General features: G+C 45.8%; 1 protein-coding gene across 1 annotated transcript in view; it reads left to right on the top strand.

Annotated features, from left to right (window-relative positions):
• Window positions 1–25,500, top strand: part of PKHD1 (PKHD1 ciliary IPT domain containing fibrocystin/polyductin) — a 395,316-nt gene that overhangs the window by 59,143 nt on the left and 310,673 nt on the right. Inside the window, exons 32-34 of the mRNA XM_075266923.1 lie at window positions 510–656; window positions 11,131–11,359; window positions 24,711–24,861. Coding sequence (XP_075123024.1) covers window positions 510–656; window positions 11,131–11,359; window positions 24,711–24,861 — 527 coding nt within the window. The remainder of the gene's footprint in view (window positions 1–509; window positions 657–11,130; window positions 11,360–24,710; window positions 24,862–25,500) is intronic.

Here is a 25,500-nt window from a genome sequence, read left to right as displayed (position 1 = left end):
GGGCCTCAGCTCTCACATGGTGGCCATCGATGGAATCTGGTTTCAATCATATAGCGTCAAAACATGATGACGTTGATGGCCTCCATGTGACCACTAAGCCCAGTCACAAGCATCAGCAGTAATCTGGTGTCCACATCTGTGACCTGGGAGAGACAGAAGACATTAAGAATTTCCAGGGACCAGATTGCCAGAGAATTCTCCAAGACAAGGTAAGGTGGGTAAGTTTTCATTTTTTAACACACCCTCCTTGGTCCCCTGAAGAGAACACTGAGTATAATAATGAAATTTGCTAGATTTGTGCCACACAAACTTCAAAAATTTCAGGTTTGGCAGAGCTCAACATTTTTGTAAAATTTCGTTATAAACTGGTTTGCTCATCCTAAGTGTGACTGTTGCCAAAATTTTTCCAAACCGTAATGCCAATGATAAAAATCAAAAACTAGGATCAGAAAGTGGAAAGATCTTCAAGTCAGGGCATTCAATGAATATATTTACTTTCTTGCGTGCAGACTGCCAGGAGAACAGGATGCTCCATATTTCTGGGACTGGCTTTTCTCCCAAAAACACCTTGGTTACCATCTGTGGAACTCCCTGTGAAGTGTCTGACAACCTCACAACGGCCACTGATCTCTACTGCTCCAACTGGAAACTAAACAGTAAGTCTACCAAATACTTGTAACATATACTGCAATAGACCGTAACATGGCAAGTGTAACTTCACTCTAGAAGCAAGGAATAGGAACCCCATGAGGTTACTATGGGACCCTGAAGAGAGGGTACCCAGACCAAGTTCATAGTATTACAGGGATGATCCCATATATATCACTAGGGTAGGTCTTCAATGTTTGACTGGTTAGGGCCTGACCCCTGGGACTGCTACTGGTCCTGAGAATGAAGGGTCTGATGTAGTGCTGAGGCCCTACCATAATCTCTCCCCGCATAGTGGCTCTCCTGACCTGAGGGAAAGGTCCAATGTAGAACTGTGGGCCAACCATAGTCTCTCCCCACACAGTGACCGCTCCTGGCCTGAGGATGAAGGGTCTGATATAAAACTGTGGCCCATCCATAGTCTCTCCCCACACAGTGGCACTCCTACCCTGAGGGAAAGGTCCAATGTAGAACTTTGGGAAGGTGAAGGTGGTGAAGGTGAAGGTGGTGAAAGTACTCAAACATGTAAAACAGAATTAGCAGAATCGGGTCGCAACTATTTTTTCATTTTAGAAGGATGGATGTTGCCTCATGTACTGATCTCACTTCTTGGCTGCGTCGAGTCTGAGAAAGGATTGGTACGTGGGTCGTAGCGGTTTGCACATGATGGGAAATTACATGACACTGATTCTCTCCCATGGGAAAAAATAACACAACTTTTACTATGTTTGAACAATGAATTACGTGTTTGGGGCGAAGAGCAGGAAACAAACGTCGGCGGCTGCCAAGTACAACATGGGCTACGCGCGGTTAATTAAAATAGGCTAACGAGGGTCATAAACACACCGCGTCTATATAGTCATTATATTACCGCAGCATATTCCCACAGGACATACACACTGAGATCTATAGCAGGACAGATCCCACATTATAGGCTGTAGCAAGGCTCTTAAAGGGACAGTACATCAAAGCATGGCTGAGTTGTCATCTCGTCATTCTATATCATTATGTTATTCTTGGGGTTCTCCAAGAACCTGCAAGTAACTTTATGGTCTGTTCTTTACTTGCACGATATAGGCCATTAAATGGGAAATTTAGCACAGCTTTAAAATTTGCAATTTGGGAAATTTTCCCCCTAAAACCTATGGGAGAGTTTTATAGGTATGTTCTGTAACCTATTTAGAAAGGGGGGTAGATAAATGTGTCATCTCCTATTGAGATTGGTGGATTCTGTGTCTTATCTATATATACATGATCGCTGTGATCACCAATGTGCTGTACATGAGGTGTCTGCTGCAAAGAAATCTACAGAAAACAGGAAGTCTCAGCATATTATTTAGATTAGTGGTCAGAGTCATAATGCATGATATTTAGGATTTTTTTAAATATTGACAATAACATTATCAATATTAAAAAAAAGCTCAGTTATTATTATTATTATTATTATTATTATTATTAATATTTTTATTATTATTAATCCCTTGTATACATATTTGGTATCCTCACACCCATATACACCTTATACTACAAGGCTTATAGTAATGTTCGGATCTCATAGAATTTATGGTGATTTTTTTTCGTATCCTTGTGGCTTATGGGACAACAGACCCTTAGTTTTGAAGTGGAAAAGTCCAATAATACCAGTGGCCACTAGGTGGCAGTAAAGGAATGTCGTTTTTTTCACCGTAGGTTCCCAATTTTAGATGCAAAATTTTGTGTGTAAGTATTTTTAACTGCCTGGTGACACTGGATGAGTATGTTCACCATTAGCATATTCTTCATATTACTGTGCCCGCAACCTCTGCAGCAAGTGAACAGTGTTAAAGGGGGTTTCCAAACCTTCCAACGGGTCATCAGTATCTGTCTAGTGGGGGGCCGACACCTGGGAACCCAAAGGATTATCTGCTTTAAGTGGAGAGGTGGTCACCAATCAGTGCTAGATGTTCGGACGGCCTATCCTAGCCTATTATAAAACCCCTTTAATACGCAACAAAAAAAATAAGTATAATAAGAAACACATTTTGTTTTTTGGAATAAGTAAAACTTTATTAAGGCCTTCCAGATGACCATTTTAATTTTTTTTTAACCACTTCAGTACCGGGCCAATTTGTGGTCCAGGACCAGACACATTTTAGGCTTATTTTGTATGTGCGGTTTTGAGGGCTGTAACATTTTTCCCGTATGTCTCAGTCAACTAATTTTTGCGTCTTTTTTCGGGGACACATAGGGCTTTATTTTTATGTTGTTTTTATTTTCGAATGTGTTTTAGTTTTTTTTATATACGAGAAAATAATAGGAGGGAAATTGTGTCTGGTTTTCACTTTATTATTATTATTTTTTTATTTAATAACACAAAGTGTCACTGAAAAACTTTATAAAATAGTTTTTCCTCTCCGTTACGGTAAATTCTATTTTGTATGGTGTCGTCGGGGGTAGGGCTATAACCTTTAATAACGGCGTTTTATTAGCATATTATTTTTTTTTTTATTATTATTATTATTTTATTTACATTTTTTTAAAACTTTTTTATTATATTTTATTTATTTATTTTTTTCAGATTGTGTCCCCATGAGGTGATAAGAGACCTTTGGGGACATCTGATCACTTTATTTTTGTATTGGAGGCTGATTTCCCCTGTAACTGGGGCTGGTACATTTAGCCTCAGTTGCAGGAGGAATACAGCTTCCTGCACACTGTATACACAGTATACAGAGCTGATTTGGGTCCTGTAGGACCCAGCAGCTCTTGCAAGACGCTGCTCCTGGTGGATCACGTGTCCGCCGGGTCAGAGGGCGGCCGCATCATGGCGGCGTCCATAGCCGTGTATACAGTGTCATCTCTCTGGGAGCTCCAGCTGAAGTTACAGCCGGCTCCCAGTTTCAGCAGCTGCACAATCTCGTGCAATAGCTGTGTTCTGATTGGACGTACCGGCACGTCCTGTCAGAACAAGGCAACCACTTCCCGGACGTATAAAGCCTATGGGCGGTCCGGAAGTGGTTAATTAAAAAATAATTTTGTTTATTTTTATTTTTTTTTTCATTGAATGTTCTACATAAACCATTAAAAAGTGTGGGGTAGAATGTAAAAAAAATAAAAATCCTATTGTACTTGAAGAATATTTTAGAACTGGTGACATGATCTGCCAAGTGTATTCACTTTTAGGTCTAGCTGGAGATATTGGGCGCCTTCTTTATCCCTTTGGATAGGCTCCATTAAAAGTCTCCTTAAGCCATTATACCCTCCATACATAGCCTATCTGGTAGAAATCGGTGTATAGGGCTGATTTTTCGTAGGTGTTCCCGAGTCGTAGGGTAAGAAATCAGCCTTGGCCTCCATCTTGCCTACCGATTTATCTAAAATTCTCACATTTGTGCGCCTGCCCATTTGACCAACTAGTGGTGATGGCGGATTAAACAAGTTCAAAGAGGGCCTGGATGCCTTTCTTGAAAAGAACACTATAACAGGTTATGGACTCTAGATTTTAAGGACACGATCCAGGGTTTTTATACTGACTGTTAGATTGGAGTCAGGAAGGAATTTTTTCCATGAATTGGGGCAATTGACACGAGCGTCATGGGGTTTTTGCCTTCTCCTGGATCAACACTGTAGGGACTGTAGGGTTATAGGTTGGACTTGATGGACTCATGTCTTCATCCAACCTCATCTACTATGTGACTGTGTAACTAGAGATGAGCCAAACTCACAAGGTTTGTTTTGAGTCCCAGATCCGGTTCCGGTCAAACAAGTTCAGATAGAAGTCTGGGGGTCCCAGGGGGGCCGAGGGGAGGAGTAAAACGTGCAAAAACATTTATATTCCCCTTCCATCACCTGTTTTGGGCCTCCTCGCAATATCTGGTGCTCTCCTTGGTGTGCAGGGTCACTGCTGAGACCAGTGATTGGGCCTCAATGGTCACATAGACTTGCTGAGAGTCATGATGTCATGACGCTTGACTTGTCCATGTGGCTCAATCACAGATCTCAGTGGTGACCCCGCACACATGATGTCACCATGATGTCTGTAGAGACCCCAGAGTCTAAAAATATACTACGATGCATGTCGTGGCGGTTGTTTTAACTCATCCAAGACAAATCCCCAAATGTAATGTTTGTTAAAAACGGAACAATTTGGGATATTTGGGTAGCGTCAAAGCATTCCACCCATCTCTAGTACCAACCTTTGCCCTATCCTGCAGACCAGCTTCCTCCCCGGTCTTTCCACCCAGCTCAACATGGATATCTCAAAAATCCAAATGTCAGAAATGACAGAAGACGCTGTCTAGGCCCGTCCTTCATTCTTAAACCATTGTCATTATTATGGGGGGAAATATTTTCCTAGGAAACATCACCATACAATATTTATTAATGCGAACCTGCGAGCGTCATTGGCAGCTGGGCTCATGACAAAAGAATTATCAGTCAAGGAAATCTCCTGTCATCTCTGCAGCATGTGATGATATGAAAAAGACCCAGGCTGCCAGAGAACACCGAGCCGCGCGCCGCAGCAGTTATGCAAAATATCTCTAATCCCATTGTTTTCCAGCTGTCTGCATCCCGACCACAAGAGGTCGGATTGTTCCCACTCCATCTGGACAGAAACGTCTCTGCAGGAGCTGAGGAAACTGTCAGGCGAGGGGCGAGGGACGTCAAGAAATAGCAGCTACACGGATACCTTCCTAACCAGCTCCTAATAAACAAGCCATCACAACTGTGCACCAAATCTTGCAATTGTATTGAAAATTTAAAAAAAAAATCTGAATAATATGATATTTAATATGAAATATAATGCTTGACAAAATAATTTTAGTAAATTTTAACCATCTTCTTATACAATTTTAACAAGGCCAATGGTATAGCTATAGGGTATCTAAAGGTAGCAGTTTCAGCCTGACCCAATGACCCTTGTCAATAAGAGCTTACACTCTACAAGAGACAGGACCCTGCCCATAAGAGCTTATATTCTGCTGGAGACAGGGCCCTGCCCATAAGAGCTTACACTCTACAGGAGAGAGGACCCTTCTCATAAGAGCTGACACTATACAGCAGAGAGAACCCTGCCCATAAGAGCTTACACTCTACAGGAGAGAGGACCCCGCCCATAAGAGCTTATATTATACTGGAGAGAGGACTCTGCCCATAAGAGCTTACACTGTACAGGAGAGAGGACCCTACCCATAAGAGCTTACACTCTACAGAAGAGAGGACCCTGCCCATAAGAGCTTACACTCTACAGGAGAGAGGACCCTGCCCATAAGAGCTTACACTCTATAGGAGAGAGGACCCTGCCCATAAGAGCTTACACTCTACAGAAGAGAGGACCCTGCCCATAAGAGCTTATGCTTTACAAGACTGGACCCTGCCCATAAGAGCTTACACTCTACAGGAGAGAGGACCCTGCCCATGAGAGCTTATACTCTACAGGAGACAGGACCCTGCCCATAAGAGCTTATATTCTGCTGGAGACAGGACCCTGCCCATAAGAGCTTACACTCTACAGGAGAGAGGACTCTGCCCATAAGAGCTTACACTCTACAGGAGAGAGGACCCTGCCCATAAGAGCTTACACTCTACAGGAGAGAGGACCCTGCCCATAAGAGCTTATACTCTACAGGAGAGAGGACCCTGCCCATAAGAGCTTACACTCTACAGGAGAGAGGACCCTGCCCATAAGAGCTTATACTCTACAGGAGAGAGGACTCTGCCCATAAGAGCTTACACTCTACAGGAGAAAGGACTCTGCCCATAAGAGCTTACACTCTACAGGAGAGAGGACCCTGCCCATTAGAGCTTGCACTCTACAGGAGAGAAGACCCTGCCCATAAGAGCTTACGCTCTACAGGAGAGAGGACCCAGCCCATAAGAGGTTACACTCTACAGGAGAGAGGACCCTGTCCATAAGAGGTTACACTCTACAGGAGAGAGGACCCTGCCCATAAGAGCTTACACTCTACAGGAGAGAGGACCCAGCCCATAAGAGCTTACAGTCTACAGGAGAGAGAGGACCCTGCCCATAAGAGCTTACACTGTACAGGAGAGAGGACCCTGCCCATAAGAGCTTACACTGTACAGGAGAGAGGACCCTGCCCATAAGAGCTTATACTCTACAGGAGAGAGGACCCTGCCCATAAGAGCTTACACTCTACAGGAGAGAGGACCCTGCCCATAAGAGCTTATACTCTACAGGAGAGAGGACTCTGCCCATAAGAGCTTACACTCTACAGGAGAAAGGACTCTGCCCATAAGAGCTTACACTCTACAGGAGAGAGGGCCCTGCCCATTAGAGCTTGCACTCTACAGGAGAGAAGACCCTGCCCATAAGAGCTTACGCTCTACAGGAGAGAGGACCCAGCCCATAAGAGGTTACACTCTACAGGAGAGAGGACCCTGCCCATAAGAGCTTACACTCTACAGGAGAGAGGACCCAGCCCATAAGAGATTACACTCTACAGGAGAGAGGACCCAGCCCATAAGAGCTTACAGTCTACAGGAGAGAGAGGACCCTGTCCATAAGAGCTTACACTCTACAGGAGAGAGGACCCAGCCCATAAGAGATTACACTCTACAGGAGAGAGGACCCAGCCCATAAGAGCTTACACTCTACAGGAGAGAGGACCCTGCCCATAAGAGCTTACACTCTACAGGAGAGAGGACCCTGCCCATAAGAGCTTACACTCTATAGGAGAGAGGACCCTGCCCATAAGAGCTTACACTCTACAGGAGAGAGGACCCTGCCCATAAGAGCTTACACTCTATAGGAGAGAGGACCCTGCCCATAAGAGCTTACACTCTACAGAAGAGAGGACCCTGCCCATAAGAGCTTATGCTTTACAAGACTGGACCCTGCCCATAAGAGCTTACACTCTACAGGAGAGAGGACCCTGCCCATGAGAGCTTATACTCTACAGGAGACAGGACCCTGCCCATAAGAGCTTATATTCTGCTGGAGACAGGACCCTGCCCATAAGAGCTTACACTCTACAGGAGAGAGGACTCTGCCCATAAGAGCTTACACTCTACAGGAGAGAGGACCCTGCCCATAAGAGCTTACACTCTACAGGAGAGAGGACCCTGTCCATAAGAGCTTATACTCTACAGGAGAGAGGACCCTGCCCATAAGAGCTTACACTCTACAGGAGAGAGGACCCTGCCCATAAGAGCTTATACTCTACAGGAGAGAGGACTCTGCCCATAAGAGCTTACACTCTACAGGAGAAAGGACTCTGCCCATAAGAGCTTACACTCTACAGGAGAGAGGACCCTGCCCATTAGAGCTTGCACTCTACAGGAGAGAAGACCCTGCCCATAAGAGCTTACGCTCTACAGGAGAGAGGACCCAGCCCATAAGAGGTTACACTCTACAGGAGAGAGGACCCTGCCCATAAGAGGTTACACTCTACAGGAGAGAGGACCCTGCCCATAAGAGCTTACACTCTACAGGAGAGAGGACCCAGCCCATAAGAGCTTACAGTCTACAGGAGAGAGAGGACCCTGCCCATAAGAGCTTACACTGTACAGGAGAGAGGACCCTGCCCATAAGAGCTTACACTGTACAGGAGAGAGGACCCTGCCCATAAGAGCTTATACTCTACAGGAGAGAGGACCCTGCCCATAAGAGCTTACACTCTACAGGAGAGAGGACCCTGCCCATAAGAGCTTATACTCTACAGGAGAGAGGACTCTGCCCATAAGAGCTTACACTCTACAGGAGAAAGGACTCTGCCCATAAGAGCTTACACTCTACAGGAGAGAGGGCCCTGCCCATTAGAGCTTGCACTCTACAGGAGAGAAGACCCTGCCCATAAGAGCTTACGCTCTACAGGAGAGAGGACCCAGCCCATAAGAGGTTACACTCTACAGGAGAGAGGACCCTGCCCATAAGAGCTTACACTCTACAGGAGAGAGGACCCAGCCCATAAGAGATTACACTCTACAGGAGAGAGGACCCAGCCCATAAGAGCTTACAGTCTACAGGAGAGAGAGGACCCTGTCCATAAGAGCTTACACTCTACAGGAGAGAGGACCCAGCCCATAAGAGATTACACTCTACAGGAGAGAGGACCCAGCCCATAAGAGCTTACACTCTACAGGAGAGAGGACCCTGCCCATAAGAGCTTACACTCTATAGGAGAGAGGACCCTGCCCATAAGAGCTTACACTGTACAGGAGAGAGGACCCTGCCCATAAGAGCTTACACTCTACAGGAGAGAGGACCCTGCCCATAAGAGCTTACACTCTACAGGAGAGAGGACCCTGCCCATAAGAGCTTACACTCTATAGGAGAGAGGACCCTGCCCATAAGAGCTTACACTCTATAGGAGAGAGGACCCTGCCCATAAGAGCTTACACTGTACAGGAGAGAGGACTCTCAGGTTTGGAGACATAGCAGTGCCGAGTTTGTCACCTGGCCCAGTTTATGGTGATATCATTGTGCGGTTATATAAAGTACTTGAAAGTGTTTTCTGTGTTAGGGTTAATAAAGTTCAATCGATACGTAATTTCTGTGACTTTCCTATAATCTAATTTACTTTACTCTGATTGCCATGAATTAACATATTCTTGGTTATGGCCATGTCCATAACCATCTGCTATAGATGTGTATCGGCTCTGGACCCCCGGGGGAAACCACAGATTGCAGTAGCCCTCACCTTCTGCTGGTCTACTCCAGAACAGGGCAGCTCGGTCCCCACTATTCTCGTCTTGTAGAAATATGGCCACAGGTTCCTCAGTAATGTACCGAAGTAGTTCTTAGCACTTGTTCATGCATAGCAGGGGTTAATGACCGCAACTCTCTAATAACAGACTAACTCTAATGGCTGGGATCAGAGGAAACTCCAATCCCGAATGTGTAATCCTTTGATCGGCACGATCAAGAACGATCATACGATGATCAAGGGGATTCACCACTCTTCTGTCAGAAGGTCCCTTCTAAGGTGGGTAGAAGCCCCATTACAGAAGTTATGCCTCTGCCTGGGGACAAGGGGGCACCTCGTCATTAAAGGGGTTGTCCATAAGTTTTTCATTTTTTAATTTATAGCCTATTCTTAAGCATCTGATTAGTGGGCGCCGTATGGATCCTACCCTTAGGACCTGATCGTTGGGAGCCCATGAGGATCAGCTATTCGGAGGTGCCTCTGGTCTGTATACTATACAGTGCATGGAGACAGAATCTATATAGTGGACAAGCGGCGGTACTGCAGCTCAGCTCCCATTGACTTCTATTGCAGTACTGACGCTAGACCCTTACCCCAAAGACATATTGGTAGGGAATTGTAGATTGCGAGCCCTATATGGGACAGTGTTGACCATGTCCTTGTACAGCGCTGTGGAATATGCTGGTGCTATATTAGTAATCAAATAAATAAATGATATAGGACGAACCTACGACCCATGTGTCAATGGTGACACGCCATGAAATTTAGGGTGATGCACATTGTTTGAACCAAGTGGTAGCCGCGGACTGCACCTTCCATTAGGCAACCTGAGGCGATGGCCTCAGGCGGCGCCTCATGGATAAAACTGAATTGGGGGGGGGGGGGCAGCATTTCTTTAAATCAGCAACTACTTATTGGATTATTGCAATCCCTCCGTCCTCCACTACCCCCTGAAGAATGCCAGGACTCTACATACAGCGCCCCAGTGTTCTTCAGTGTTGGGTATAGCGTCCCATGGTGGCGGTGGCCAGGACTGGAGCATGGATAGGTGAGTAAAAATGATTGGCTGCTACTCTGTGTGGGGTGAGGGGGAGAAAAGGGGGTCATATACTGCAGGTGGGCTTTATAAAAAAGGGGTTATATATTGGGTGTGGGGTGGTATGAAAGGAGATCATATACTGTGTGGGGGCGATAAAAAGATGTGAAACGGCAGCCAAGTTAATTTTTATTTTTTTTCGATTTTTAACACCCCAATCTCAAAAGATTAACCATCAATGTATAGGGAATAGAGCCGACTGCTTTCAGCTCAGTACACTGTATAGTACACTGACCCCTAGTGATCAAACCCTAAATTAAAAAAATCATGAACAACCCCTTTAAGGGGTCCTGAAAACGTGTATTGGAATGTTATAATAGTAATACACAAGACCAGTGAGGGCAGTGTCCACACACTACCACACAGGCTCCATGTGTACAGTGTAGCTTTGAGGAGGGGTGGGGCTTATTGTGACTGATCTACAGATCACTGGGGGGAGCTGCTGCTGCTGCTGCCAGTTGCCTTACAGAAAGAGAGAGGTGGAGAAAGGAGGGAATAACTAAAACTGGGACACCAATAAAACGTTATCTATATTCTTCTCACCGTATAGACTACTACACGAAGCAGAAACATTGTTTTTTACTTTTTTGTATGTATTTTTTTACATCTACTGTTCCTTTAAGGTGTGGATGGCCTAGCATTTGTACTGAAAAGCCTTGCTGGGCACATGGAGCAGGTGCAGAACAGATTCCATGTGAATTTTTCATTAATCTGAATTATTTACTCTCACCTTGGCAGGTTCATGGTCCTTCCTGTGTGACTTGATGTTTGAGGCCGGGGCACGGTGCCATGAGAAACGCGACACGTTCATTCACTGTGATGTAACCGTGCGAGTGGGAGCGCTGCTGGTGACAAGATCTTTGGCTTATCTCCATGTTTGTCATTGTGACTGGGAGTACGATGCCCGTCCTGTGCCAGCTGACAATGGCACGGCACATGCTGCTCATATCACTGGACTGTTTATCAGGTAGGAACCTGTGCGCTACTGACAAAGGATCCGGTATACGGGGTATATTTGTGTTATTAGGCCCATCTTACTGTATGGGGTAGACAACCACTATGCGGTGGGAGGTTGGGGTATCAACTAGGGTGCATTAGGAGTGCAGCTTGCACTAGAGTAAATTGTTCTTATAGGAAAAACCTATCTGAACAGTCAGCTGGTTGTGGGGTCTATGACATAAATGCCTTAAAGTTAATGTGTCATCAGAAAATGTACTGATACTAAAATAAATTAATATATTAAATAAAAATTTATAATTCTTATTTTCATTTTCCATGTCATTATATATATATATATATATATATATATATATATATATATATATATATATGAAATCCAGCAGTTTTCACTCTGACCACTAATCTTAATTATAGGCTGACAATTGCAAATTCTATAGCGTTTTTTTTTTTTTTTTTTTGCAGCAATTTTGCAGCTCATTTAAATTACAAACAATATTACAATAGAAGATAACACCTCTATAGAAAATACCTCTGAGCCATCATTACATCACTACTGATAGTAGATGATGCCACAACTTATCTCCTCCCCCTCTTTCTACAGAACTTGTCCAGAAAACTTTCCCTTACACGTCAATGAGCTGTATGTCCCATAGTGGCCTCTCCATACAGTATAATGTCCCATAGCTGTCCCAATGCAGTATAATGGCCCATAGTGGTCCTATGCACTATAATGTCCCTTAGTGGCCCCTCCACACAGTATAATGTCCCTTAGTGGCCCCTCCACACAGTATAATGTCCCTTAGTGGCCCCTCCACACAGTATAATGTCCCTTAGTGGCCCCTCCACACAGTATAATGTCACATAGCTGTCCCAATGCAGTATAGTGTCCTATAGTGGCCCCACATAGTATAATGTCCCATAGTGGCCCCCATACAGTATAATGTCCCATAGTGGCTCCTCCACACAGTATAATGTCCCATAGTGGCTCCTGCACACAGTATAATGTCCCATAGTGGCCCCTCCATGCAGTATAATGTCCCATAGTGGCCCCTGCACACAGTATTATGTCCCATAGTGGCCCCTCCACACAGTATTATGTCCCATAGTGGCCCCTCCACACAGTATTATGCCCCATAGTGGCCCCTGCAAACAGTATAATGTCCCATAGTGGCCCCTGCACACAGTATAATGTCCCATAGTGCCCCCTGCACACAGTATAATGTCCCATAGTGGCCCCTCTACACAGTATAATGTCCCGTAGTGACCGCTCCACACAGTATAATGTCCCATAGTGGCCCCTCTACACAGTATAATGTCCCGTAGTGACCCCTCCACACAGTACAATGTCCCATAGTGGCCCCTGCACACAGTATTATGTCCCATAGTGGCCCCTGCACACAGTATAATGTCCCATAGTGGCCCCTCCACACAGTATAATGTCCCATAGTGGCCCCTCCACACAGTATAATGTCCCATAGTGACCCCTCCACACAGTACAATGTCCCATAGTGGCCCCTGCACACAGTATTATGTCCCATAGTGGCCCCTGCACACAGTATAATGTCCCATAGTGGCCCCTGCACACAGTATTATCCCCCATAGTGACCCCTGCACACAGTATTATGTCCCATAGTGGCCCCTGCACACAGTATTATCCCCCATAGTGACCCCTGCACACAGTATTATCCCCCATAGTGACCCCTGCACACAGTATAATGTCCCATAGTGACCCCTCCACACAGTACAATGTCCCATAGTGGCCCCTGCACACAGTATTATGTCCCATAGTGGCCCCTGCACACAGTATAATGTCCCATAGTGGCCCCTCCACACAGTATAATGTCTCATAGTGGCCCCTCCTTGCAGTATAATGTTCCATAGTGGCCCCTGCACACAGTATAATGTCCCATAGTGGCCCCTGCACACAGTATAATGTCCCATAGTGTTCCCTCCTTGCAGTATAATGTCCCATAGTGGCCCCGCCACACAGTATAATGTCCCATAGTGGCCCCTCCACACAGTATAATGTCCCATAGTGGCCCCTCCACACAGTATAATGTCCCATAGTGACCCCTCCACACAGTACAATGTCCCATAGTGGCCCCTGCACACAGTATTATGTTCCATAGTGGCCCCTGCACACAGTATAATGTCCCATAGTGGCCCCTGCACACAGTATAATGTCCCATAGTGTTCCCTCCTTGCAGTATAATGTCCCATAGTGACCCCTCCACACAGTATAATGTCCCATAGTGGCCCCTGAACACAGTATAATGTCCCATAGTGGCCCCTGCACACATTATTATGTCCCATAGTGGCCCCTGCACACAGTATAATGTCCCATAGTGGCCCCTCTACACAGTATAATGTCCCATAGTGACCCCTCCACACAGTACAATGTCCCATAGTGGCCCCTCCACACAGTATTATGTCCCATAGTGACCCCTCCATACAGTATAATGTCCCATAGTGGTCCTTCCTTGCAGTATAATGTCCCATAGTGGCCCCTGCACACAGTATAATGTCCCATAGTGGTCCTTCCTTGCAGTATAATGTCACATAGTAGCCCCCACATTAATAAGATCCCACAATATATAGGGACTCTCTTTCAATGCTCCGTTCCTAAAGCACTAAGGCAGATGGGGGACTGAAGTAAGGTAAAGTGCAGTAAAGTAAATCTAAGGCCTACATTATACTAATTAAATAGTCCTGTACAAATGGAAGAAGTGCCAGTCCAATAGGGGGCGCCACAGTCCCCATGTAATTTGAAAAAATAGAAGATTCAGACAACACATCCTACTCTGAACACTAAGATGTGAATTTTCAGTTTTTTTCCACCTATAAGTGGCCACCCTGTAAGTTATTGTCTGGAAAAGTGACTACTAAAACCGAAAAAGATAAAAGACTGGCGCTCCTTGGGGCAGAACAATAAAAGGGGTGTAGGATAAGGAAGAGGTTTGTCGGAGTTCTGCTAACCTGGCTGGGTTGTGTTGGGCCGGGGGGACATTTTAATTGATGACTTATCCTTAGATTAGGTCAACAGAGGTCAAATAGCCGGGATCCCCCGCAGATCAGCTGTGTGAAGGGATCTCCACTTCACAGCCCATGTGACAATGGACTGAGCTGCGATACCAGACACAGCCCCTATACGTATGTGCTTGGTTAGTAGTGAAGCACTGCAGCCTCTTAAACCACATATTAGGTTGGGGATCGGGTGTCGGACTCTGTTGATCTGGGCTCAAATCTTTTAAGTTGGTGTAGCTCCCTGATGCCACCACAAGAGGGCGATTACCACACACTTGTTATGTGAGTCCTCCTGACTTGAACCAGTCGCTCTCTGGTGGAGACAACAGACAGTCAAAATGTTAGTTGGTTGAATAGGAGAATGGCGCCATAGAAGTGGCGCAGCGAGCGACTTCAGGTGCATAACTAACACACCTCACAGTGCTATATACTTAATGCTTCAGTTACCTACGATACAGACGTGACCTCGCCAATTTTATTATGAAACCAATTTAATACAATATCACAACAGGTTAGCCAAAACCCTTGAGAGATTGCAATGCACCTTGCAACCACTGGGTGGCAACATATAACACATAAAGGATCAACATCATCAGAGAGAATATTGCAAAATCATGTTGTTTTGAAAACCTGGTGATCTTGAGCCACACATTTCGAGAGGAGAGGAAAAATAGGGACACACATTAGGGGCCCGGTGACAGCCACTACCGCTGCTATCATTATACTCGAGGGTCTTTTTGGACCTCCGAGTATAATGATTGTCAGACCGGGAGAGGTAAAAAACATAAAAAACACTGTTACTTACCTCTCCACGATCCGTGCAGACTTCGGCCTAGTCGTCTGACGTCTCATGACATGACATGCCTGCATGTTGGGTCATGTGACGTCTGACATAATTGAAGATCAACTAGTTTGGAGGCCGACAGCGTAGGAGATGGGAGATAGGTGAGTAACAGAGGTTTTTTTTTATGTTTTTCTCCCCCTGGGTCTTCGATTATTATACTCTGGGGTCTGAAAAGATATATAGAGTATAATAATTGTTTATGGGTGTCCACTATGGGCTATAATACTGTGTGCAGGGCCCACTATGGGACATAATACTGTGTACAGGGGCCACTATGGGGCATAATACTGTGTGCAGGGGACACTATGGGACATAATAGTGTGTGCAGGGACCACTATGGGGGATAATACTGTGTGCAGGGGCCACTATTGGGGTAATACTGTGTGCAGGAGCCACTATAGGGGATAATACTGTGTGCAGGGGCCACTATGGGGGATAATACTGTGTGCAGGGGCCACTATGGCGGTAATACTGTGTGCAGGGGACACTATGGGTACAATACTGAGTGCAGGGGCCACTATGGGGGATAATAATGTGTGCAGGGGCCACTATGGGGTACAATACTGTGTGCAGGGGCCACTATGGGGGATATTACTGTGTGGAGGGCGACTATGGGGGATAATACTGTGTGGAGGGGCCACTATGGGGTACAATACTGTGTGCAGGGGCCACTATGGGGCATAATACTGTGTGCAGGCGCCACTATGGGGGATAATACTGTGTACAGGGGCCACTATGGGGGATAATACTGTGTGCAGGGGCCACTAAGGGACATAATACTGTGTGGAGGGGCCACTATGGGGGATAAAACTGTGTGCAGGGGCCACTATGGGGGATAATACTGTGTGCAGGGACCACTAAGGGACATAATACTGTGTGAAGGGGCCACTATGGGGATAATACTGTGTGGAGGGGCCACTATGAGGTACAATACTGTGTGCAGGGGCCACTATGGGGGATAATTGTAAGGATTGGAGTCAGGGTCAGGCAGTGCAAAGTGACACAGCTGGGAAAGCAACACTGTGCAACTAATGACAAAAGGGGTCGTAGGCCCTGCAGCTATAACTATGCTGTAATATCTGAGATGAGGCAGACCAATGCACTTCCTAATTGAAGTGCGCCTACCAAGGCTCCTGACACTTCTATCCGGCGGCTAGGATAAGGGGAGAGGAGGCCCTGAAAGTGCTAGGGACTGGAGTCACGGGGTCACACCTAAACAGAAAGCACAGTGTAACTGCAATGCAAAACAAAAGACTAAAACAGCATGGAACCAGGGAGGACCACAAGTCCCAGCAAGACACAGAAGAGAAGGCGAGGTCAGATGAGCAAGAGGTCGAGCCAGGAGATATAATAAAGGTACAAAATCAAAAGACAAGGGATAGTCAAAAATACAAGCCGGGCAGATTAACCAAGAGAATAGACTGAATATTAACAGACAGGGAATCAGACTGAGCAGAGGAACCAGGAAACACAAAGTGAATGGCTGGCAAGGATCCATGCCTGGGTGGGGTTTAAATAGCAGCAGAGAACACACCTGATGGCTAATGGCATGGAGACTGAAAGCAAGGAAAAGATTAACCCTTAATGACCTAAGCACACCCAATAGAACTCCTAACACGTCTCCCAGGAAGACGCCGCGCAGCAAGGAGACCGCCGCGACTCCGTATCCTGACAATAATACTGTGTGCAGGGGACACTATGGGACATAATACTGTGTGCAGGGGCCACTATGGGGCATAATACTGTGTGCAGGCGCCACTATGGGGCATAATACTGTGTGCAGGCGCCACTATGGGGGATAATACTGTGTGCAGGGGCCACTATGGGGCATAATACTGTGTGCAGGCGCCACTATGGGGCATAATACTGTGTGCAGGGGCCACTATGGGGCATAATACTGTGTGCAGGCGCCACTATGGGGCATAATACTGTGTGCAGGTGCCACTATGGGGGATAATACTGTGTGCAGGGGCCACTATGGGGGATAATACTGTGTGGAGGGGCCACTATGGGACATAATACTGTGTGCAGGGGCCACTATGGGGCATAATACTGTGTGCAGGGGCCACTATGGGACATAATACTGTGTACAGGGGCCACTATGGGGGATAATACTGTGTGCAGGGGCCACTAAGGGACATAATACTGTGTACAGGGGCCACTATGGGGCATAATACTGTGTGCAGGTGCCACTATGGGGGATAATACTGTGTGCAGGGGCCACTATGGGGGATAATACTGGGTGCAGGGGCCACTATGGGGTATAATACTGCGTGCAGGGGACACTAAGGGACATAACACTGTGTGGAGGGGCCACTATGGGGGATAATACTGTGTGGAGGGGCCACTATGAGGTACAATACTGTGTGCAGGGGCCACTATGGGGATAATACTGTGTGGAGGGGCCACTATGGGGTACAATACTGTGTGCAGGGGCCACTATGGGGTATAATACTGTGTGCAGCGGCCACTATGGGGAAAATACTGTGTGGAGGGGCCACTATGGGGTACAATACTGTGTGCAGGGGCCACTATGGGGGATAATACTGTGTACAGGGGCCTCTATGGGACATAATACTGTGTGCAGGGGCCACTATGGGGGATAATACTGTGTGCAGGGGCCACTATGGGGGATAATACTGTGTGCAGGGGCCACTATGGGGTATAATACTGTGTGCAGGGACCACTATGGGGAATAATACTGTGTGGAGGGGCCACTATGGGGGATAATATGGTGGGCAGGGGCCACTATGGAGAATAATACTGTGTGCAGGGGCCACTATGGGGCATAATAGAGCGCACAGGAATGCGTAGGAGGGGGTCGGTCTAGGTCGTTGGTGTCGGTCGGGGGGGGGGGGGGGGGACCCATGTCAAAAGTTTGCCATGGGGCCGCGCCATTCCTAGTTTTGCCACTGAGGACACGCGTAGTTGATTTGCATGTGGGAGTAAGACTAATGTGAAGGAAGTAATGAAGGAATGTGGCAGCCTCCTCTGACAATGCAGAACAGATAAAGTGATAGCAATCTTAAAAACATTGCAACTTCACTTATGTATATGAAATGGACAATCCCTTTAAATAGATAGCATCCTGAAAAATAGGTCTATTCCATCAGGAAAAAAAAAAAAATCTGTCACTCTAGCACCACCTATAGATTGCTATCCCTTGTCCTGCTCATAAGAGACAGCTGTATCAGGGTCCTTTCCTCTTCTTGGAAGAGAACAGGGCATACCAATGTAGAGGCAATTAAAGAGGACCTTCCACCATCTCCAAAAAGTTCTGCTCCACATTCTGGCACAGTTGGAATGTTTTCTCTAGCCCCCACCATTCCTGAGCAATCAATGCTGTTAGTTTTGGTGACCGATATGCTACTTAGTCTCTGTACTGTCAGGAGGGCGGTGTCAGGCAAAGGGCGGGACTCTGAGTTCTAACGGCAGCTGCTTCTGATTGGGGCTCTAACTCACACCCCCTTGTCTGTCACCGCTCATCTGATATTACAGCGCTTAAATAACACATCAGGCACCAAAACTACCTGCACCTTGCTCAAGAATGGTGGGGACTAGAGAGAAAAGTCTGGAATCAGTGGAGCAGTGCCCATTAATAGATGTTCACCACTAGGATTGGTGGAGGTGGTGGTAGGTCCTCTTGAAAGAGTGCATTATAATGTTGGGGGGCACTAATGAGGCATAACGCTGTGTGGGGGCAAAAATATATGTGGAGGCCACTAGGGGGGGCACTATAAACACTAGGGTTTCATTATACCGTGTGGGAACACCAATGGGCCACTGACAGGTCAATATACTGTGTATGGGACATTATAGTATGGTATGCTGCGTTTCGGCAATGCGGGTCCTCAGCCCTATCTGGAGGAGCGTGACTATGCTGGAAACCCTGGATGTATACTCTATGGCACTGTGCACATTTGGTCAGCTGCCAGTTCTCTCGGCCCGGGTACAATCACAGTTAGCGCCCGATACTGGAAGCAATTAATTAACGGTAGCAAATGAGGGAATTCGGGGAGGGCGGTATAACGTGCCAGCCGAGGCGTCCGGGCGGCGAAAGGGTTATTATGATGTCGCAGTCATTAAATACAAGGGTTCTAATTAAAAGCCGGCTCACTCTAATTAGCAACTTCCCAGAGTTAATTAAAAGCAATTAACCCTTTCAGGTGGGCAAGAAGGAAAATACATATTGTGAAGGAGGGAGCCGGGGCGATAGGATGGGGCGAGCGCTGTGTCACATCACAGGGAAGTGGCTGCGTAGCAAAGATGGTTGTAAGTTTGGCAGGTTTGTTCCTATTGTGTAGATAGATTCTATTTTTTGCATTTTTTCAAAAATTTAGTGCAACATTGTGCAAGGCCAAGACCAGGATATAAGGAGGCCGAAAGGGGTAACGGAGGTGCGCGAGGAAATGATGGGATCCATAGAGTGTCAGATTAACCTACAAATAGAAAGGGCCGGCTATCACAGATTACTATTTACTTACTTCTGGTGTTGTAACTAGGAATGGCGGGGCTCTGTGGTGAACTTTTGACATATCCCCCCCCCCACAACCAACCTGAAGACCCTGACCGACCCCCCTCCGCATTCCTACGCGCACTAATATGCCCCATAGTGGCCCCTGCACACAATATTATCCCCCATAGTGGCCCCTGTACACAGTATTATACCCCATAGTGGCCCCTGCACATAGTATTATGCCCCATAGTGGCCCCTGCACACAGTATTATGCCCCATAGTGGCCCCTGCACACGGTATTATGCCCCATAGTGGCCCCTGCACACGGTATTATGCCCCATAGTGGCCCCTGCACACGGTATTATGCCCCATAGTGGCCCCTGCACACAGTATTATGTCCCATAGTGGCCCCTGCACACAGTATTATCCCCCATAGTGACCCCTGCACACAGTATTATACCCCATAGTGGCCCCTGCACACAGTATTATGCCCCATAGTGGTCCATGCACACAGTATTATGCCCCATAGTGTCCCCTGCACACAGCATTATGCCCCATAGTGGTCCCTGCACACAGTATTATGCCCCATAGTGGCCCCTGCACACAGTATTATCCCCCATAGTGGTCCCTGCACACAGTATTATGCCCCATAGTGGCCCCTGCACACAGTATTATGTCCCATAGTGGCCCCTGCACACAGTATTATCCCACATAGTGGCCCCTGCACACAGTATTATGCTCCATAGTGGCCCCTGCACACAGTATTATCCCCCATAGTGACCCCTGCACACAGTATTATACCCCATAGTGGCCCCTGCACACAGTATTATGCCCCATAGTGGTCCATGCACACAGTATTATGCCCCATAGTGTCCCCTGCACACAGCATTATGCCCCATAGTGGTCCCTGCACACAGTATTATGCCCCATAGTGGCCCCTGCACACAGTATTATCCCCCATAGTGGTCCCTGCACACAGTATTATGCCCCATAGTGGCCCCTGCACACAGTATTATGCCCCATAGTGGCTCCTGCACACAGTATTATGCCCCATAGTGGCCCCTGTACACAGTATTATCCCCCACAGTGGCCCCTCCACACAGTATTATCCCCCATAGTGGCCCCTGCACACAATATTATGCCCCATAGTGGCCCCTCCACACAGTATTATCCCCCATAGTGACTCCTGCACACAGTATTATGCCCCATAGTGGCCCCTGCACACAGTATTATGCCCCATAGTGGCCCCTGCACACAGTATTATGCCCCATAGTGGCCCCTGCACACAGTATTATGCCCATAGTGGCCCCTGCACACAGTATTATCCCCCATAGTGGCCCCTGCACACAGTATTATGCCCCATAGTGGCCCCTGCACACAGTATTATGCCCCATAGTGGCCCCTGCACACAGTATTATGCCCCATAGGGCCCCCTACACACAGTAATAGGCCCCACTATAGACACCCATGAACAATAATTATACTCTGGGGTCGTTTCTGACCCCAGAGTATAATAATTGGAGACTGAGAGGGGATACCAACATAAAAAACAATGTTACTTACCTCTCCCTGGCTCCTCTGCAGTCCTTGGTGGTGTCGGCCATCTTCAATGACATCCGGGACCTCACATGACCCAGGACACAGCTCCAAGTCATGTGACGTCAGGAACGTCATACAAGTAGGCCCGAAGGGTGTCCAGGAGAGGTAAGTAACAGTGTTTTTTATGTTCCCTTACCTCTCCTGGGCCTCCGATCATTATAGTTGGGGGTCTGAAAAGACCCCTGAGTATAATAATAGTGTTTGTGGGGCCCGCGGCGTCCCTTACCGATCCCGGCCCCTGCCAGGATTGGTAAATAAATAGGGAGCGTTATAGCGTAGATAGCGCCGGTCCCTGTATAGTGGTCAGGTGCTGCTACTGCAGCTCAGTTCCCATCGAAGTCAGTAGTCACTATACTAGGTCACAGAGCCAACTGCCCTGTATACTGTGCCAGGAACGATCACCTATCCTGTGCCTAAGGGATACATGTAGTGGGAAAAGCCCTGTAACAACGAGACAGGCAGTGCTGCAATTCAGAAGTCTAGGAAAGTTGGGTGACCAACCCTCCAAAGGTATATCATAGCCAAACCAGACAAATTTCACTAATTGTAAAAAATCCCCTATGGTAACTATTGTAGTGTCCATATGAGTTGCCACCCAGCTTTCCCAGGATCAGATATCAATAGAAATCAATGTTATTGGATCCCGGTTAGATAAGTCCTCAATCCTTATAAAAGCCTCTGAATCTTGTCTGTGAACACATCGGCCGCTCCTGTAATGTACAAATCATCAGAATCTCAGCGCAGTAATAAACAGCTGGTTGCGTCCTGCTCGCCGCACCGGGATATTTATCTCTCATTTCGTACACAACATCTGGTGACTGCCAATGGGGAAAATCAGAAGAGATGAAAAGAGAGAAGGCGCTTTAATGACAATTATTTATAAGGCGGCGGCTGGATACTCTCATCATCCGCATGTTCACGAAGTCGCAGAGTTGCGTGTACGATCCATCAATCATCGCTCATACTTTACCGAACAGATTTCTCTTGGCTTTTTGGACTGAAAGTGAATTTGCTGTCGCTGCCAGTGACTATTCCACAGCGGATAGAAGATGTGTATTAATTACCGGAGATGCATACAGAGAAATCGCTGCCATGAGGAGAGGTGAGCACCTCACCCGAGGCGGCGGAGAGCTCTGGACAGCAGGCAGGGGAACACCGCCATACTCCGGGATGTAAGCCGCCAGACTAATGAGCAACTGCAGGCAGATGAGGGAAGTCTCCTACCTGTACAGATATATAGCCATCCATAGGGGCAGTGTTATAGTAATTCTATTCATGAACATAAGAGGCAGTATTATAGTAGTTATATTCTTGTACATAGGAGCAGTATTATAGTAGTTATATTCTTGTACATAGGAGCAGTATTATAGTAGTTATATTCTTGTACATAGGAGCAGTATTATAGTAGTTATATTCTTGTACATAGGAGTAGTATTATAGTAGTTATATTCTTGTACATAGGAGCAGTATTATAGTAGTTATATTCTTGTATATAAGAGTAGTATTATAGTAGTTGTATTCTTGTACATAGGGGGCAGTATTATGGTATTTATATTCTTGTACATAGGAGCAGTATTATAGTAGTTATATTCTTGTACATAGGAGTAGTATTATAGTAGTTATATTCTTGTACATAGGAGTAGTATTATAGTAGTTATATTCTTGTACATAGGAGCAGTATTATAGTAGTTGTATTCTTGTACATAGGGGGCAGTATTATAGTAGTTATATTCTTGTACATAGGAGCAGTATTATAGTAGTTGTATTCTTGTACATAGGGGGCAGTATTATAGTAGTTATATTCTTGTACATAGGAGTAGTATTATAGTAGTTATATTCTTGTACATAGGAGTAGTATTATAGTAGTTATATCCTTGTACATAGGAGTAGTATTATAGTAGTTATATTCTTGTACATAGGAGCAGTATTATAGTAGTTATATTCTTGTACATAGGAGCAGTATTATATTAATCATATTCTTGTACATAGGAGCAGTATTATAGTAGTTATATTCTTGTACATAGGAGCAGTATTATAGTAGTTGTATTCTTGTACATAGGGGGCAGTATTATGGTATTTATATTCTTGTACATAGGAGCAGTATTAACAGTATTATAGTAGTTAGGGAACATTGCACATTATGTCTGGACACTGAACAACAGAAGGGAGCAGCATTTAAAGGGACATTATTTTCTATGGGTGCACTAAGGGGGGGGTCCCTCTCATATAAATTATATAGCTCTGGTGGGAACTAAGGGGGCATTATATTATTTGGGGAAGTGCTATGTAAAAAGATGGCAAGATCTACCATGTAAATGAGGTGGGGGCCTCAAAATATCTTGGAACTCTAAAAATGCAAATTCCCCTTATTGTACACAGTATTTGTGCTCGCTATGTAAAAACTGTTCTGTTGTAAACACTAGATCATGTTACCTCGCCGTTTTAGCCGAGGTGATTTTGGTGCTTAAAGCAATCCCTATTTTTCAATCAATTGCACCAAACAGTTATTGTTATTGCATTAGTCAATGTACATACAGCAGTGCCGACCATATATCGCCCCCTAGCTCGCTTCTCTCTGTGAAATGCCGATCCAAAGAGTATTGGTCTCAACACTGCCTCCTACTGGTCACTGATTCACTAATACCATGTAATGATAAATAGCATGGGTCATGTGCCACGTCTTCCTTTCTTATTAGTGGGACAGTAATACAAAAATACAACCCCCCTCCCATCCTGCCGTAAGTATCGCAACGCGGACACACAAATCCCATCCTCCGTAATTTCCCCCTCTGACTACGACGCATTAAAATCCTTCTTTGGCAGAATAACTAGCACATATATCGAATCTGCTTATTCTGGGCTGTTAAGTAAGTTTAATTAAGTTACTAAGTTAATGTTGCACGCTATCTGCCGAGAATCTTATTGCCATAAACCGAGGAGAGGGAATAGGAATCCGAAATTGCCTCATTTTTTCGCAGTAGGATTTGGGGACCGGTTTAGCCACTTGCGTCGAACAATTCCAATTTTCGTCCCCCCCTGGAGGAATCCAGGTTATTCTGTTGCAGGCTATAACCGCGCTATTGACGACTTTTTTTTCCTACCCCGGCCCCGTAATCTCGCCATTTGTACCTCTCGGAGACTCCCGGCTCGGAGCACGTGTTCTTAGTATGTGTGTGATCCCGGCTGATTTGCTAAACAGATAGGAATTGGTGTAATATATTTTCCGCACATGTGCGGTACAAGGGCTGCAGATCAGCGAAAACAAATAAACGATAAAAGAATGGAAACAAAATTACCGAAATTTGCAAAGTTTGATAAATGGCGGCCTGCACTTGCCACAAGCTAATGGCTCGCAATGATTAATAAGAGCAAAAATAATTGCATTTCATTAAGATTGATGACACCCCGTTTACCCTCCCCCCTTCCTCCTTTCAGCCCTAAAGTGGAAGAAGATGAAGTTCTCATCTATAATGGCTCCTGTAGCATCGCCATAGCAACAGAGGCAGAGATGGAGTGCGAGGCGCTTAATCAGCCAATTACCGCGCAGATTACTGCGATACGGAAAAACCGGCTCCAGAACACTCAGGTATAATCGAATCTTTTTTTACAGACTGATTCAAACAGTTTAAAAATTAAATTTGTAACAATGTGTACATTAGAAAAAAAAAAAACATAATAATAATAATTTAGGCCGGGCGAGGGTTCTTACGGTGATCTATAACGCTAAGCGATGGCGAAACGCCGCCGCGCATTTATTGGTAATGGGGAGTAAAGAAGTTGCAGTTAAACATCTCGTTGAGGCCGGGGAATGAATGAGGGGAAGGCCTGGAGATTTACAGGAAAGATTGTACGGAAAAATTATAGGGAGATTATACGTCATCTATGGATTACAGGACGGCGTGAGGTTTAATAAGTCACCCGGCGTTATTCCTACAAATATACAGAGCAGCTGCTGCAGAACCTCTTTTTAAAATGTCCCAGCACAGTACGGCAATGTCCTTCCTATATAGTGTAACCAAAGTGTGCTGCCATACTGTACACTGTGCCGCATATAGTGCTAGGAAAGGAATAATCTGAGAAGACAAATGATTATTTGAAACAAAAAAAAAGTTCTAGTTTTTGGATCCTTCATTTGTTCAACATGGTTATAACTATATATACTCTATCTATCTCCTATCTATCTATCTATCTATCTATCTATCTATCTATCTATCTATCTATCTAT

The sequence above is a fragment of the Leptodactylus fuscus genome, chromosome 3 (genome assembly GCF_031893055.1).
Source record: "Leptodactylus fuscus isolate aLepFus1 chromosome 3, aLepFus1.hap2, whole genome shotgun sequence".
Taxonomy (NCBI): domain Eukaryota; kingdom Metazoa; phylum Chordata; class Amphibia; order Anura; family Leptodactylidae; genus Leptodactylus; species Leptodactylus fuscus.
The sequence above is the reverse complement of the archived record's forward strand: the minus strand, read 5'-3'. Positions and strand labels throughout refer to the sequence as shown.